General features: G+C 47.5%; 1 protein-coding gene across 2 annotated transcripts in view; it reads left to right on the forward strand.

Annotated features, from left to right (window-relative positions):
* LOC147716982 (ADP-ribosylation factor 1-like) overlaps nt 1-15,351 on the forward strand; it is a 214,481-nt gene that overhangs the window by 177,396 nt on the left and 21,734 nt on the right. For both annotated transcript variants that reach the window (XM_086923840.1, XM_086923841.1), the window contains exon 3: nt 1,422-1,532. In XM_086923840.1, the coding sequence (XP_086779966.1) occupies nt 1,422-1,532 (111 nt within the window). The remainder of the gene's footprint in view (nt 1-1,421; nt 1,533-15,351) is intronic.

A 15,351-nucleotide genomic window follows, 5' to 3' on the forward strand; every position in this document is an offset into this window, starting at 1 on the left:
CGTCGCCGATTGCCTTCTTTCTCGTCTAAAGGTTAGTGGGTTTTTTTTGGGGGGGGAAGCCCCCCCCAACCCCGTTTTTTTTATTTGTACCCTTTACCACACATGCCTTTACTACGTACCTCGTAGTAAAGGTATGCGTGGTAAAGGCTGTCGTTGTAACCACGCATGCGTTGTAATGCATGCGTGGTTAAGGTTTTCGTTGAAACGGCGTCGTTGTAGTGGCCGTTTCCCGTTAAAACGTCCAAGGTTAGTTTTGGCAGACTGTCACCTCCCACTTGTCATGATTGATCCATGATTGATCCTTGTATGAGGGTACATGGCTGTCCTCTCCGGTGGTCGCCTGATGTAGTTGCAGAGACTAAAAGCTCTACCTGATTGCCCATGGGAGCAGTTGCCCTTAAATCCGGATTTAGCGTGGCACTTGGGTTTCATCCAAAGGTGAGGAATTGCCATTAGTTTCCACCAGAAACTGCCTTACCAAAAGTAAGTTACTTAATTTGAGCAATGCATAATCTTGTCGTGGTACTGCCTACATTGGACCTGCTGTGTAAGGGAAGCTTGTATTGCTTGCAGCAATATTGTACTTTTCACCGCGTGAGTTAAGCAAGCATTTCCATTCTAAATACTTTTATACATGATAGGTCAGGCAAGTAAGGGATGTAAATACAATGGTGCCAAAATGCACAAAAGGATGCAAGTATAACAAAAAGATGAGGCAATACTATCTTAAGAGACGTTTCAATGATATTCCATTACCTGTTTTCCGTGTGCCTACTTGCTTTTGGTAAAAAAGAAACCGTTTTTCTGTACACGCAGAAAACCGTGAATAGAATATAATTGAAACTTGAAACGTCTCAAGATAGTATTGCCTCATCTTTTTGTTATACTTGTATTTCATTTATGACAATATGGCAGCTGGCCGTTTGAGGTGGGCAGTACACAAGTTGTGACTTATGAGTGACTATACTGGTTGGTGCAATTTTTTGTGCCCTGCTGCCTTTCTTTGCCCACAAAAGGATGCATGTCTGCTTACATAAAATTAGCTTTGTTAAAGCTGTATGCATATTCCGCTCCAACACTTGACACAACATAAGTTTTACAGTAGCTGGTAAAGCCAGTGAGGCCATGGTTTAGGAGTATTGGAGTCACTATTTTCTAACTTTCTCTTGCGTAAGTTATTGACCGGTACCCTATAGCAATGTAGCACTCTAGCAGGTCTGCCACCTTGTAGAGTAAGGATGCACAAATACTGTAACTGCATTCCTCTTTATTTAAGACCTCTTGTGTGCCATTATGCTCAAAAGTGAATTGGTATACCACTGAACGCATATATTTGAAGCATGTTTTGCTCTTACTGTTATTTAATTTCTCATTTTTTGTAGCAGATTCATATTTTAAAGCTTATGTTTCACTCGTTTCAGGTTTCAATGTGGAGACTGTAGAGTACAAGAACATAAGTTTTACAGTGTGGGACGTTGGCGGTCAAGACAAGATTCGACCCCTGTGGCGTCATTATTTCCAGAATACGCAAGGTGATGATGGATCCTGTCTCTTTCGAGTCCAGCATTCATAAGTTTATAGATACTGTTGTTTTCCTCCTGTCTAATCAAATCATGTATGTAAAGTAGATCTCATCAAGTAGAAATTGTCTTCGCATAACCTCAAAGTCTCTGGCGGGACTGGTCTGTAGGGGCAATCAGGTAGTTCACAAATGGCTGTTATGATAGGCCAGTGTATTGGCTGTGTTTTTTGTTTGTGGTCCTGTTTTATGGTCTTCCTGGCAGGTTTTACAGTCGATTTCTTTGATATTGCCTCTAGCCAGCACAAAAGCATGTAGACCTTGAAAAACAAGTATACTGGGTGTCTTTACAAGTTTAAAACTGCCCTGATTTGCAAAATGTTAGCCACATTTTTAGGTAGGTGATTAGCTAATGAGGGACACTTTTTAGGTCTGGCCTAGGCATCGCTTGTGCTGTCTCTTCGAGACTTGCTGTATTCAGGTATGGACTTTAAGCTCCGCCCACTCCACCCATCTTTTTAATCTGATCCTGTTACGGTCCGCTGTAATTGACCTTTGATTTGTTAACCGCGGCACGAATTCCAGCGCGGTGCGGCTGTTTAAGTGGGCGCGGCCGCGTCGGCCAATAGACGTGCGCAGCACTACGGAGGTAGTTCTCGCGACGGCCGTTGGCCGACAGAAGCAGCTACGGGGTTAAAAGGCTTATTGGTCCCTTCTTAGTGCTCCCATGTCTTCTGTTGTCACCTCCCATCAGGATAGCCCCTGTTACATGTGTTGTTACTCAGCAGCTTTCAATTACAGCCTCCAGGCTTTCTCCTGCCTGATTTTGTAGGCAGGTCATGCTCTCCTGCAATTGTTTATTATTTTTAATTTAACCCCTTCTGTGCTGCGCGAATTTTGCTGCAGTGCTGAACGTTCCATTGGGCCTATGGAACCATGACGGAACGGTTCCATCATAAGCACAGGCCACCTTACGCTCATGACGGAACGGTTCCGTCATGAGCATGGAAGGGGTTAACTAGCTCAGTACGCCTCAGCACTGGTAATGGCGGCTGCATGCCTTTTTAAAAAGATAGTTTTAACTTTTTTTTCTACAATGCCAGCACACGCGCTTTATCTTCAAACATCTTAAGCTAAAATGCAGGTGTCGCTATTGCTTCAAAAGGAAAGAAATAGAAAAAAGACGGGTTTTTTTTCAATTTCTTTACTTTTTAAAGCAATCACTGCATCCGCGTTTTAGTTGTAAACATCCTAAGCTGAAGCACGGGTAACACGATTGCTTCAAGAGTAAAGAAATATGTGCCATGCCATGCTTTGGTCATTGTGCTGTGAGCTGCAGTAACCCTCTTTCCCTTGTGCTGTTCAGCCAGGCCTGATAGACTCTAACAAGTGTTGTTAAGAATGCTGAAACTGACTCTGCCGGTGGCCCAGTTGTTTGCCAGAAAGCTTCCTTGGCAGAGATGGGCAGGAACCACATCATGCAATGGCCGCCGGGAAAGCATAGAGTACCGCTCAAGGCATCTTAAAGTAATAACAAGCCTTGGCATAGCCAGTAGGTCTTGCCTTTGGGACCTTATAAGTATTTAGTTATGCATCACAATATCCTTGGTGCATGGCTAAACACTTTTATAAGGACCCAAAGGTAAGACCTATTGGCAGTGCCAATGTTTGTTTGTTTTGTCTCGGTTTTCCTTCTTGCCTGTTTACATGTTGTAAAGCACTGATACCCACTGGTTCTCCCAATGCTATATAAAACTCTCTAAGTAATAATAACATTAAAAATAAATTGGCCATGCACAGAACCAAAATCTCTTTAGCAAATATTTAACCTCTGAGATGTTTGCAATGACGGTGGATAAACGACATCAGTCTACCAGTTTCCTGCTCTTTCTTGGCATTGTATACTTATTAGTGCTGTTCCCACCGTCTCAGTGAAACATTTGAAAATTGTTCTGTTACTGCTTACGCTGCGATAGTTTAAGTATTCAATGCCCTGTGAAAAATAGACTATGCAATATTTAAAGCAGATGGCCATAGGAGTGTACTCCTACGAGTGAAGGCAGACTATAGCTACAAACATTTTGGAGCTGCAACCTGCAGCTCAATTGAAAGTTGTCATGGCTGGAACAAAGACTGCATGAACGTTGAACATTTCAAACCTCTTCCTAACGAAAGCACGTGACAAAACTGAAATCAACCCAACTTGAGCAATACCAGAGACGACCACAGTCAATTGCTCCCTGTAAGTAAACACGAGATGCTGAATTAAACATGCAAAAAACCTATTGACCTGGAGAGCCAGTGATGTGTGTGTATATGATCGATTATGCCTTCTTGTCCCCTGAAAACAGGCTGTTTACCTTCTCTAGAAACAGACTGTAAGCTGAAGAGCAAGTGGCAGCAAAGTCTCACTCCAGTACCGGAATTAGATTTGCACCTCTCCATAGGAAGGTGGCCCATGTCTGCAATCCAAATCAGTGTTTCAGGGGTGCCTGGACCTTGAATTTGGATGCAGACATGTCCTTTCCTAGTAACCACATGCTTATGAAGTCCAATATTTAAAAAAATCTTTCTATGCCATTATATGCTAGATATATTTTCTGAAATAAAGTCCTCATCTGCTTCAAATTTAAGAAAAGGGAATAGCGAGAATTATGCCCAGTAGCGTGCTCAAAGGAAAGTCAACCCAATGAAGAGAAATAGACAAGGAGCTAGTTTTAAAGTAAACAGGTTCTCACTAGATGCACGGATTGGTTTGCCTATCCATTCAGAACGTGTAATTCGATTACATCGAGTAAGGTAATGTTAGCAATACTTGCCGACAATGGTTATATTTGTAAAAATATCTCTATGGGATTATTCAGGTTCTATGCAAAGCATGCAGTCTGTAAAATTAGATGACCTGCAATGAAAACAAGCACTGAGGTACAAGCGCGGCCCATGCCGCGAAAGTTCATTGTGAGAGAGAGGGAGAAGCAGGAGGTAAGCCCGCGAGTGGTGCGCCCGCGCGCTGGGGAGAGCAGTCTGCTTTTTTTTTAAGCACATACTAGTGCTTGTGGCACGCTCCTGCTTGCTCCCGCTAGGTGGATGCCCCAATAAGCAAGAGTATGTGCTTCGAAAAAGAGCAGAACGGCTAAAGGTCTCCTATACTGCGCATGTGCGCTGCATAGGCGAGACCTAAAAACACAATCCGAGGAGGAATGCGACTTGAACCTCAGCTAACAATATTGCAGGTGATACCTCAAAGCAAGTTAGCAGGAGATCAATGGAAGAGGTCTTGGCTAGTGCAGGAGTGGCAAATGAACAATTCCTTAAAGCTCTGGCTTCTGTGCAATTTAAAATTAACTTATCTTTTTACAGTTTTAACCTTTTCTGGGAGAAGTGGTTTGGCTCTTTTCCTACTCCAAATAGTTGAGGCAGCAGCATTTACAGCACTGGCAACAGCAGTACAAGAAGCAGAAAGACTCCTGCCACGGTTGAGATTACTGCAGTGTCGCACACAACTTGCCAGCAGTACCAGCTTTTATAATGCGTGCAAACAACGGATTAAGCATCTGCCGTGTAACACAGTTGTAAAATGGGAGCCAAAATGTCACATCATTATTCTGGCATGTGTGAAGACTTTGTCTTGAAACAAAAGGCATCTTCCATGCTTCTTGGTATCACCCCAAACTCGCCTTGCACTTATAATGCACATCATTGCTTCCCTGCTCCATACATTTTTTTTTCCAGCACAACAAATACTAAAGTTTTGTCAAACTTATGAATTCCACTGCATCACATGCTTCTAAAGATTCAAACGTAGTTGACAGAATTTGCGGATTTCAAGCTAAGTCGGCCAATAATAGATTAATAAAAGTTAACCCTTTGAATGCAGAGCTTATTTGTCAAAACTCCTCGATGGTTTTAAACCAAACCACAAAACGCATGCACTTTGAGCACAGTTACACTTTAATACTGTGTTTACATCTATATCTAAGCTTCCTTTTTAATGCTACATAATTAATAAAAAAAACAAAAAAAAGACGCTCATGTGTTTACCGGGCTGCATATCATTTCAAGATGGCTCTAACTCATGCGCCACAAATTAAGCCCCCGATGCATTGTGGGTGACGGTCCTCGCAGAAGGAATACATATGGCTACTTCCGGTTCTCCCGGTCCTCCTCATTTACTGGGATACAAGGTGTTACAGCCTGAAAATTTGGTAGGGGGTTTGGAGGGTGGCAGGAGCGGACTTGGGCGAGCCATCATTAAAGAAAGGAACTTGGGCAGCCGAGTCCAGAAGAGGAAGGACTCTTGGGTGAGTTACTGTCTGTCAGTACATATGCAAAAAGTACACTGCTTCCCAGTAAATGCCTAATAAGAGGACTGGGAACAAATGTCCCTAGGTAATACAACACTCGGTGAGAAAAAAAAGTTATTGTTGAACACTTCTTGTTGTAACTTCGTTCGCTCTTTACTACAGCGGCCAAGAACTTTTTACATTCTGAGACTTGTGGTTTCACTTGGTCGACCTAGCTTGCATAGTGAATTTCTCTAAAAAGCCTGGAATGGCTGAAGTTGTCAGATGTGTCATTACATGGTTAGTTGGCACCTAATGCTGTATGGGTTGCTTAATTGCTCCACGCTCCAAGTTTCCATTTTCCTGGTTGTCTTAACAAATCTTGAACATTACTGAAGTTGTGTTAAATGGACATCCACCCATGATACCAGTGATTTGTAATTTCATTAATCTGGCATTGTAATGCCATTAAATCTGACCTCATTGTGCTAATCACACTTGCAGTTATCTGACAGACTCGTTCTGTGGCACAACCAATCATTCGGTGCTAGCATTTTAACACCTTGAATATTTGTACACCTGGTGATAGAATTGGAAAAAATTTAATCTAGGAGACCGTTAAGGGGGGGAGGGGGGGGTTGGTAGGGTCAAAGTGTGGCAGGGGAAAGGGAATGGAGTTTCATGAGACTTAACTTTAAAGGCTGTCAACTTAGGCATTTATTTAAAAAAAAATGCTGCAAACAAACTTTTGTGACAAAGTCCTCTGAATGGTAAAGACTTGTAGCATTGCACTGGGTACCCAACTGTGTTGTCTGGATCCCCATACAATTAATCTCACACAAAATGCAGCCCCATAACACAACCATAATTCCACTACACACCACATACATCCAACCCACACAACAAAATTCCACATCACGCCACATAATGCCGCTCATAACATGCGACTCCACGGAACGCATTACAGATGAGTTCACTACACTTAATACCACACAAATACTATCTACATGATCCATTGCACCCGCACGCACTTCTCATTTTGGTTCAATTCGTACATCAACTACCTATCCCCCTCAATCTTACTTTCTAGCCATTCTATACAATTTACACCCTTATCTATTCACCATTCTGCTTAATTCAAAAATAATACACTGCACGCCACACAATTCCACCCTGCACAATTCCACAACCAACAAATCCAAATCAAACCATCAAATTCTACTACAAACAATATGTTCAAGGCATGTGGGCTGCTGAATTCATATCTGTGCATAGATCGCCGCCTAGTGTTGGGTCCGGATGATTGCACATTGTTGTCCTGGAAGAGTCTTCGAAGTATCACGATAGGTTGCTCCTCCCCTGGACTACAGTGCGCATGGGCATCGACTCCATCCTCAGATTGTTTTTTTCCGCCATTGGGTTCTGATGTCTTTGGGTTCCCTCTAGTCTGAATCGATAGAAAACTTTCTTGAGACCAAAAGGTCTTTAGTCTAATACGTCGGTATAGTCTTGCGTTCGGTCTTAGTTCTTCCAGCTCGGTTCCGAGCCGGATTCTCTACACCCGCGTGCTCTCGGCGCGGAAGGCCCAGTCGACGCTCCAGACCTATCGACCGTCCATCATGGACCGAAGTCCATTCAAGAGATGTCCCGTCTGCAACTCGAAGTATCCCCACATCGACGTCCACACGGTGTGCAACAAGTGTCTGTCGCCGGACCACGATGAAGCCAAGTGTATGGCTTGTTCACGCTTCAAGTCCAAGAAGACGCTTAAGCTTCGACGAGCTGCCCGCCAGGAGGCCCAGCATGCTGCACCGGCGCCTGTGGACATCTTCGATGCAGGGGATGTCGAGGACTAATCTATCCAGGACATTACTGAGTCGAACCCCTCGTCGGACGTCGACTACGGCTATGATGCGGATGCAGAGATGTTCGAGGCTGAAGAAATCGTCGACGAGGTAGGAGACGACGACGGGGGCCTCGGGGCCATGGAGGATAGCTCGGATGAGGAGCTTCCTCAAACGGACTCTACGGCCGTGCCAATTCATGAGGCTCAGGTCGAGGGATCGCCTTCGGGCCTTACCCAAGATCTCACTATGGGTTCTACGGCCCCGCCTTCGGGCTCGGCCACGGACATTGCTGCCGAGCCACTCCCGGGAAAAACAAAACCGAAAGTGAAACCTACGGTCTCGACTCCAGACACTGCGCAGGTGCCATCCTCGAAACCGAAAGTGCGCATCGCTTTGGTCGGCTCCAAGGCCTCGGAGCCCTCGGCGCCGAAGAAGCCGAAGGTGGCTGTCGAGCCGAAGGCTCAAGTCAAGGGCGTCGAGACGAAGTCTGCCGCGCCGAAGAATAATGTAAAGGTGGTCGAGCAGAGCTCGTCGGCGCCGAAGACGGTCGACGTCAGCAAAAGCCTCAGCGACCCAAAGAAGGCTATCGGCGATCCGAAGAAAGCTCTCGATGACCTGAAGAGACGGCTGGATGACCCGAAGGTTCTCGCGACTCCGCGTCAGCAGGACAAGGCCAAGGGCACGGTGCCCCGAGAGTCGACTCCAGGTGTGGCCTCGGGAGTCCATTGAACCGGCGCGCCCATCCGCCGCGTTCACCAAGAAGGTGACGGACTCCCTGCAGCGCATCAGGGACGCAACCACGTCAGCCGGTCCGAAGGATCCTCCGCCTACGAAACCGGTGGAGAAACCACTAAAGGCGTCCACGCCCATCCATTTCACGTTGCCGCCAAAGACGGCGCCGAAGGCTTTCGCTCCTAAGGCAGTCGCCAGCGTGCCAGAGAAGGTCTCCTCAGTGCCGAAGTCGTCAGCGGTGGTCCCCGGCCCACATCCTCGACGACCTTCAGTGGAAGAGCATCAGGAACACTTCATCGATGTCGAAACGGGCAGGCTTTCTCTCCTCAAGCGGAAAATCGCCCCTAAACGCCAAATGGAGTCTTACAAGATCCCTCTCAAGAAAAAGGACTCTGCTTTCACTCCCGTTCTGGTGGAACCACTTTCCCCACAGACTCATAATGTTTCGCCCACTTACTCTGATGTGGACGCTGGTGAGGGGGATGAGGAGTACAGTTACCCTGTCTATACAGACCCTCAGGATACCAACGAACCCTGGGCCGCTGGTGGTGACCCAGGGGATCCTCAATCAGGACAGGACCCTCAACTGTTTACTGCAAAAACGTCCCCTACAGAAGACTCTGCAGCTTTTAATGCCCTCATTGAACGGGCAGCAAACCATCACAACGTCCAGCTTCATGCTGACCCTGTGGATGTCGACTTCCTTTTTGATACCTTCTCAGTCTCAGAAAAAACTGTTAAGACTCTGCCTATGCTGAAAGGGGTTTTAAAGCATGCTGCTGAGATCTTTAAAGAACCTACCAGGGCGAGGGTGATAAACCCTAGAATTGACAAAAAGTACAAGTCGGCGCCTACTGATCCTACCTACATCAAAGGACAGTTGCCTCTAGACTCCCTTGTTGTCTCGAATACCCGGAAGAGGGCGAATTCTCAGACTACGGGTGATGCTCCTCCCCCAGACAAAGAATCCAAGGTCTTTGAGGCCTCGGAAGAGGGCAGCGGCACAGGCAGCCAACATCTGGCGCATTTCTAACACACAAGCGCTTCTGGCGCGCTATGACAGGGCACACTACGATACACTGGAGACCCTGTTGCAGCACCTGCCTCATGAGTGCAAGGAGGGGGCTGAGATGCTGATTCAGGAAGGGAAGCTGATCTCTAACGCTTCAATTAAGTGCGCTCTGGACGCGGCTGATACCGCCGCCAGGGCTATAAACACTAGTGATATGATGCGGCGACATGCCTGGCTGAGAATCTCTGGATTTAAGCCGAAGATCCAAACCACCATCCTTAACCAAACAGTCAACCCAGATCACCTGTTTGGCCCGGAGGTTGACACCACCCTAGAAAAAATTAAAATGGACACGGAGACTGCGAAATCCATGGGTGCATCTTTTCGTCGCTCAAACACTAGAGGCGTTTCAAGGGGCCAACTCTCCCAGTCCACGAAGTACTACAAGGGCAACACTTAGGCCACATACACCAACAAGAGTCGAAGTGGATATTGTGGCAACAGCGCCAAGGGCAGAGGTCGTGGAAACAGCTCCAGATCCTCTGCCACCAGCAAGCAGTGACGCCTTGTCACTGCCCCCCGACCACACAACCGGTCGGGGGGAGACTCCAGCAATTCCAGCCGGTCTGGAAGTCCATCACCACAGACAGGTGGGTCAGGAAACTTATTCAATACAGTTATTGTCTGGAGTTAACATCCACTCCACCCAACATGCCCCCAAGAAACCGTCCTATGTCGGCCGAGCATTTGCATTTATTGCAGCAGGAAGTCACTGTTATGCTGCAGAAAGGAGCTATAGAACTCGTGCCTATGCAAGAAAGAGGCACAGGGGTCTACTCCCTGTACTTCTTAATACCAAAGGACGGGTCCCTCCGGCCCATCCTGGACCTCAGGCCACTCAACCATTACATCCTGTCGGAGCACTTCCATATGCTGACCCTGCAGCAAGTGCTCCCGTTGCTCAGTCAGGGGGATTTTCTCGCAACTTTAGACCTAAAGGATGCGTACTTTCACATTCCACTGCACCCTTCACACAGGAAATACCTCCGGTTCACCATTCAAAACCAGCACTACCAGTTCAAGGTTTTGCCTTTCGGTGTCACCACGGCACCCAGGGTGTTCACGAAGTGCCTGGCGACAGTGGCGGCGCATCTCAGGAGATGGAACATTCACGTCTACCCTTATCTGGACAACTGGCTCATCCAGGCAGTCAGCCCAGCAGTGTGCCGCCCACATGTCCCACACCATTCACCTCCTGCACGATCTGGGATTCTCACTGAATTACCCAAAATCCCACCTCCAGCCCGCCCACATACGGCAGTATCTGGGTGCGACTATAAATACTCTGGCGGCCACAGCACAGCTGAATTCAGTGAGTCAGCAGCATTCAATCGCTGATACAAAAATTCAGACCTCAACACTCTCTTCCAGCAAGAGTGTTCATGCAGTTGAAGGGCATGATTGCCTCCTGCATTTCCATAGTCCCGCACGCGAGACTACATATGCGCCCGCTTCAGGAGTGCTTAGCACGTCAGTGGACTCAGGCTCATGGGCAGTTAAAAGACCTAGTGTTGGTGAGCGGTCGGGCATACAACTCTCTGCATTGGTGGAATCCACGAACCTTTGCAAGGGCCGACCGTTCCAAGAGCCTGTGCCACAGATCATCCTGACAACGGACGCCTCTCTCCAGGGATGGGGAGCTCATGTACTCCATTACACAGTGCAGGGACTATGGACGCGACAGCAACGGAAGATGCACATCAATGTTCTCGAACTGATTGCAAGGACAATCAGATGGCGGACCTGCTCAGCAGGCACGCCACCAGATGCACGAGTGGGAGATACATCCATCAGTACTCCAACCGTACTTCCAAAGGTGGGGTCATCCAGAGATAGACCTGTTCGCCACAAGGGAGAACGCAAAATGCCAAAGCTTCGCCGCCAGGTTCCCACACCCACAGGGCAATGCGATATGGACGAACTGGTCAGGCAAATTTTGCGTACGCTTTTCCCCCAGCACCGATGATACCGCTGGTGGCACGCAAACTCAGGCAGCACTCTATGACTCTCATCCTGGTTGCTCCAACGTGGGCTCGCCAACCATGGTACACCACGTTTCTAGAACTGTCCGTGGTACCGCATCAGAGGCTACGTCTCACACCCAGCCTTCTGACGCAGAGCCATGGCGACATTCAGCATCCAGATCCGCAACAGCTCAACCTGGCGATCTGGCTCCTGAAGTCCTAGAGTTTGGCTACCTGCACTTGCCTTCTGACTGCATGGACATCATTCGGGAGGCAAGGAAGCCCACCACCAGAGCATGCTATGCGGCAAAATGGAAGCGGTTTGTCATTTATTGTGCAGACCACAACATTAACCCGCTAGATGCGTCTATTCAGAATATCATCTGTTACCTTTTCCATCTGTAGAAATGTAATCTGGCCTATGCTTCCATTCGCATACATCTATCTGCAATGGCCGCTTATCTCCAGAACAGGCAGCACCTCTCACTCTTCAGGGTGTTGCCATTAAGGCCTTTCTAGAAGGACTCAAACGAGTCATTCCTCCGCGGACTCCACCAGCTCAGGAGTGGAACCTCAATGTGATCCTCACCCGGCTGATGGGTCCTCCCTTTGAACCACTTCATTCCTGCGAGATTCAATTCTTGACGTGGAAAGTGGCTTTCCTCATAGCGATTAGATCTCTGCGGCGAGTTAGTGAACTGCAAGCACCAACTATCCAAGAGCCATTTATTCAAATTCATTCTAACAGGGTAGTGCTTCGCACTAACCCTAAATTCCTTCCTAAAGTTGTGTCTCAATTCCATATCAACCAGACTATTGAATTGCCTGTTTTCTTCCAAAATCCTGAGTCATTGGCGGAGAGAATGCTCCACACCCTTGACGTCACAAGGGCCCTGATGTATTACATCGATAGGACCAAGGATTTTAGGAAAACTAAACAACTTTGTTGCCTTTGCACCACACCACAAAGGTAACCCCATTTCCAAGGCTGGTATTGCTAGGTGGATCGTTAAATGTATCCAGGTCTGCTATCTGAAAGCCAAGCGTACTCTCACCATTCCACCGAGGGCCCACTCCACCAGAAAGTTGGGGGCCTCCATGGCATTCCTTGGAAATATTCCTTTGGAAGACATATGTAGAGCAGCCACATGGTCTACCACACACACATTTACAAAGCATTATTGTGTTGATGTGCACTCCAAACAGCAGGCAGCTGTAGGGCAGGCTGTTCTAAAAACACTTTTCCAGACTGCTGTTGCTGGCACGGGCGGCCGCTGCTAATGGAGGGACTGCTATGTATTCTATGCACAGATATGAATTCAGCAGCCCACATGCCTCGAACCGAATATGCTACTTACCAGTATGCATCTGTTCTTGGCATGTAGGGCTGCTGACATTAATATCGCCCGCCCTCCTCCCAGGCGCCTGTAGCAGCTGCAGAATTTACACATACTTCTAGCATGGTCATCATTCACTGAGTTCCACTCCATCTTGGCCACAATGGCTACAATCTGAGGATGGAGTCGATGCCCATGCGCACTGTAGTCCAGGGGAGGAGCCACCTATCTCGTGATACTTCGAAGACTCTTCCAGGACAACAATGTACAATCATCCGGACCCAACACTAGGCAGCGATCTATGCACAGATATGAATGTCAGCAGCCCTACATGCCAAGAACAGATGCATACTGGTAAGTAGCATATTCAACATCCACTCCACAATAAACGTAAGTAAAAAACAATAACATTTACAACGCCAATAGCTTTAACTTTCACAAATGCGAAACTAATTGCATTGCAAATCCTTGTTGTCTTTTGGTGCCCATTTTCTATCCTATTCCGACCCTAAAAAGATGTAACCCTTGTTGCAGAACTTTAGATATCCATATTGGTCTGGTATTTCCAATATTGTATTAGTCCACCCTGCCTAGTAGTCACCAGTAGCTGTGACCTATTGCTGCTATGCCTGACAACACACTACACACCAAACATCCCCCTAGCCCTAATATCTGAAAGAGACACGTTGGTGATAGATTCCATACCTTAGAATATCCCCAGGCATCAGACTGGATCCAGAAAGTTTTGCTTAGCATTATCTCTGCGCGTCGGTAGGTGGCGTCCCGCGGCTCTGCGTAGGTCACTGGCGTCGTAAGCGCCGAGATGTCACGGAGACTACTTAGGCGGCACCCATGCACGCTGATGTCAGTTCTTTCTTTTTCTGCGCCAGCAAGCGCAGAGCCGGATTGAGCACGTACCTTAGTCACTTTTTGACTACTATTTGAGACTTTTGTCCGCCCCCCCCTTTTTTTTTTTTTTTTTTTTTTTTTTTTTTTTTACTGGTGCACGTAGGGATGCCTGGCGTTAAGTCCTGTGGGGCCTGCTGCCATAATATGTCGGTGGCGGACCCCCATGATTGCCTCTACTGCCTGGAAACTGATCACGACTGCCAGGACTATCGAGCCATGGCCCCGAAGGCCTTGAGGGAGCGGTGCCCGAAATTGCTGGAGGCCCGGCATTTGTCACATCGCCGCTCTGGGTTTAGGGGCTGTTCCCGGGACCGGAACAATTGGTGGTTCATTGCGCACTGTCGACCTGATCCAGGATTTACAACTTACTGTGCGGCATGGGGTCCAGATGATCTAAGGACCGGCCTGGCCACAGTGTGGACGGCTAAATGATATGACTGATCACTTGGTTTGTTTGATGGTTATCCACAAGCAGTGGTTCTGGATTTTGTTGACCAGTTTTTGAGCAAGTCTTAACTAATTGAGGTTGTATCCCTCACACACATGTCTCATGTCCTCTCTTTCTTTATATTTGTCTTGTCTTTGGTGACTGTAGCACCCATTGACATAGTGTATCACAGGTCAGTGTGGACAATAGTATTGGCTGACAGACCTTACAGGTTCTTTTGTGTTCATATTGTGTAGCTGGGGAAGTGAACCTGTAGCAGGTCTTTAATCCTTTTTTTTTCTATGACCCTTCTCTCCTTGTTTTGTTCCATAGGTTCTCTTGAACGCCAGGGCGGACGAACTCCGCTGCCAGTGCTTGATGGATCACGAATGGCGTCTGAACTCTGGCGTGGCGCAAGGTCTCTTTCAGCAGTGGGGAGAGCCTTGGTTAGATCTGTTTGCCACAGAAGACGACTTGCAATGTCATCAGTTCTGCGCATTGGAATTTCCAAGGCGGCACTTGTTCGGCGATGCTTTTCGTCGCGAGTCGAGTTGCGGTCTATTGTACGCCTTTGCGCCTATACCACTTCTGCCTAGAGTGCTGAAGAACATTCAGCGTGACAGGGCCCAAGTCCTTCTTGTGGCTCCTGATTGGGCACAAAGATACTGGTATCCCGAGCTACTCTGCATGGCGGTCAGTCCCCCCGATCCGGCTGCCTCTTCGGGAGGATCTTCTGTCGCAGCAGCAGGGGCGGTCCAGCCTCCACCTTCATGCGAGTAGATTGAGCGGCGACAGTTGACAGCTTTCGACCTTCCTTCCGAAGTCTGTGATATTATTCTGGCAGACAGGCGTCCCTCCACTAAAACGGTATACACCTGCAGGTGGAACAAATTTGTGGTATGGTGCTCACAAAGGCTGTGGATCCCCTTTCTGCCCCTCTTTCTGAGGTCCTTCTGTTCTTTCTCCTTGGGCCAGCAAGGCTTTGCTCTGGGCACTATCAAAGGTTATCTTTCGGCCATCTCCACCTTTCTACGGCTTCCAGATCAGTCTTCTCTTTTTAAGTCCCCGTTTGTTAAGTTTCCTCAAAGGTATTACGCAAACGTTTCCACTTGTGCCTTTCATGATGCCTCAGTGGTACTTGAATATTGTCTTGACCTTTCTGATGTGGGCTCCCTTTGAGCCCATTCATAACTGTCCCTTACGTCTTCTAACTCTCAAGACGGCTTTCCTGGTAGCGATCACCTCTGTCAGAAGGGTGAGT

The sequence above is a fragment of the Lissotriton vulgaris genome, chromosome 5 (assembly GCF_964263255.1).
Source record: "Lissotriton vulgaris chromosome 5, aLisVul1.2, whole genome shotgun sequence".
In the NCBI taxonomy this organism is placed as follows: Eukaryota; Metazoa; Chordata; class Amphibia; order Caudata; family Salamandridae; genus Lissotriton; species Lissotriton vulgaris.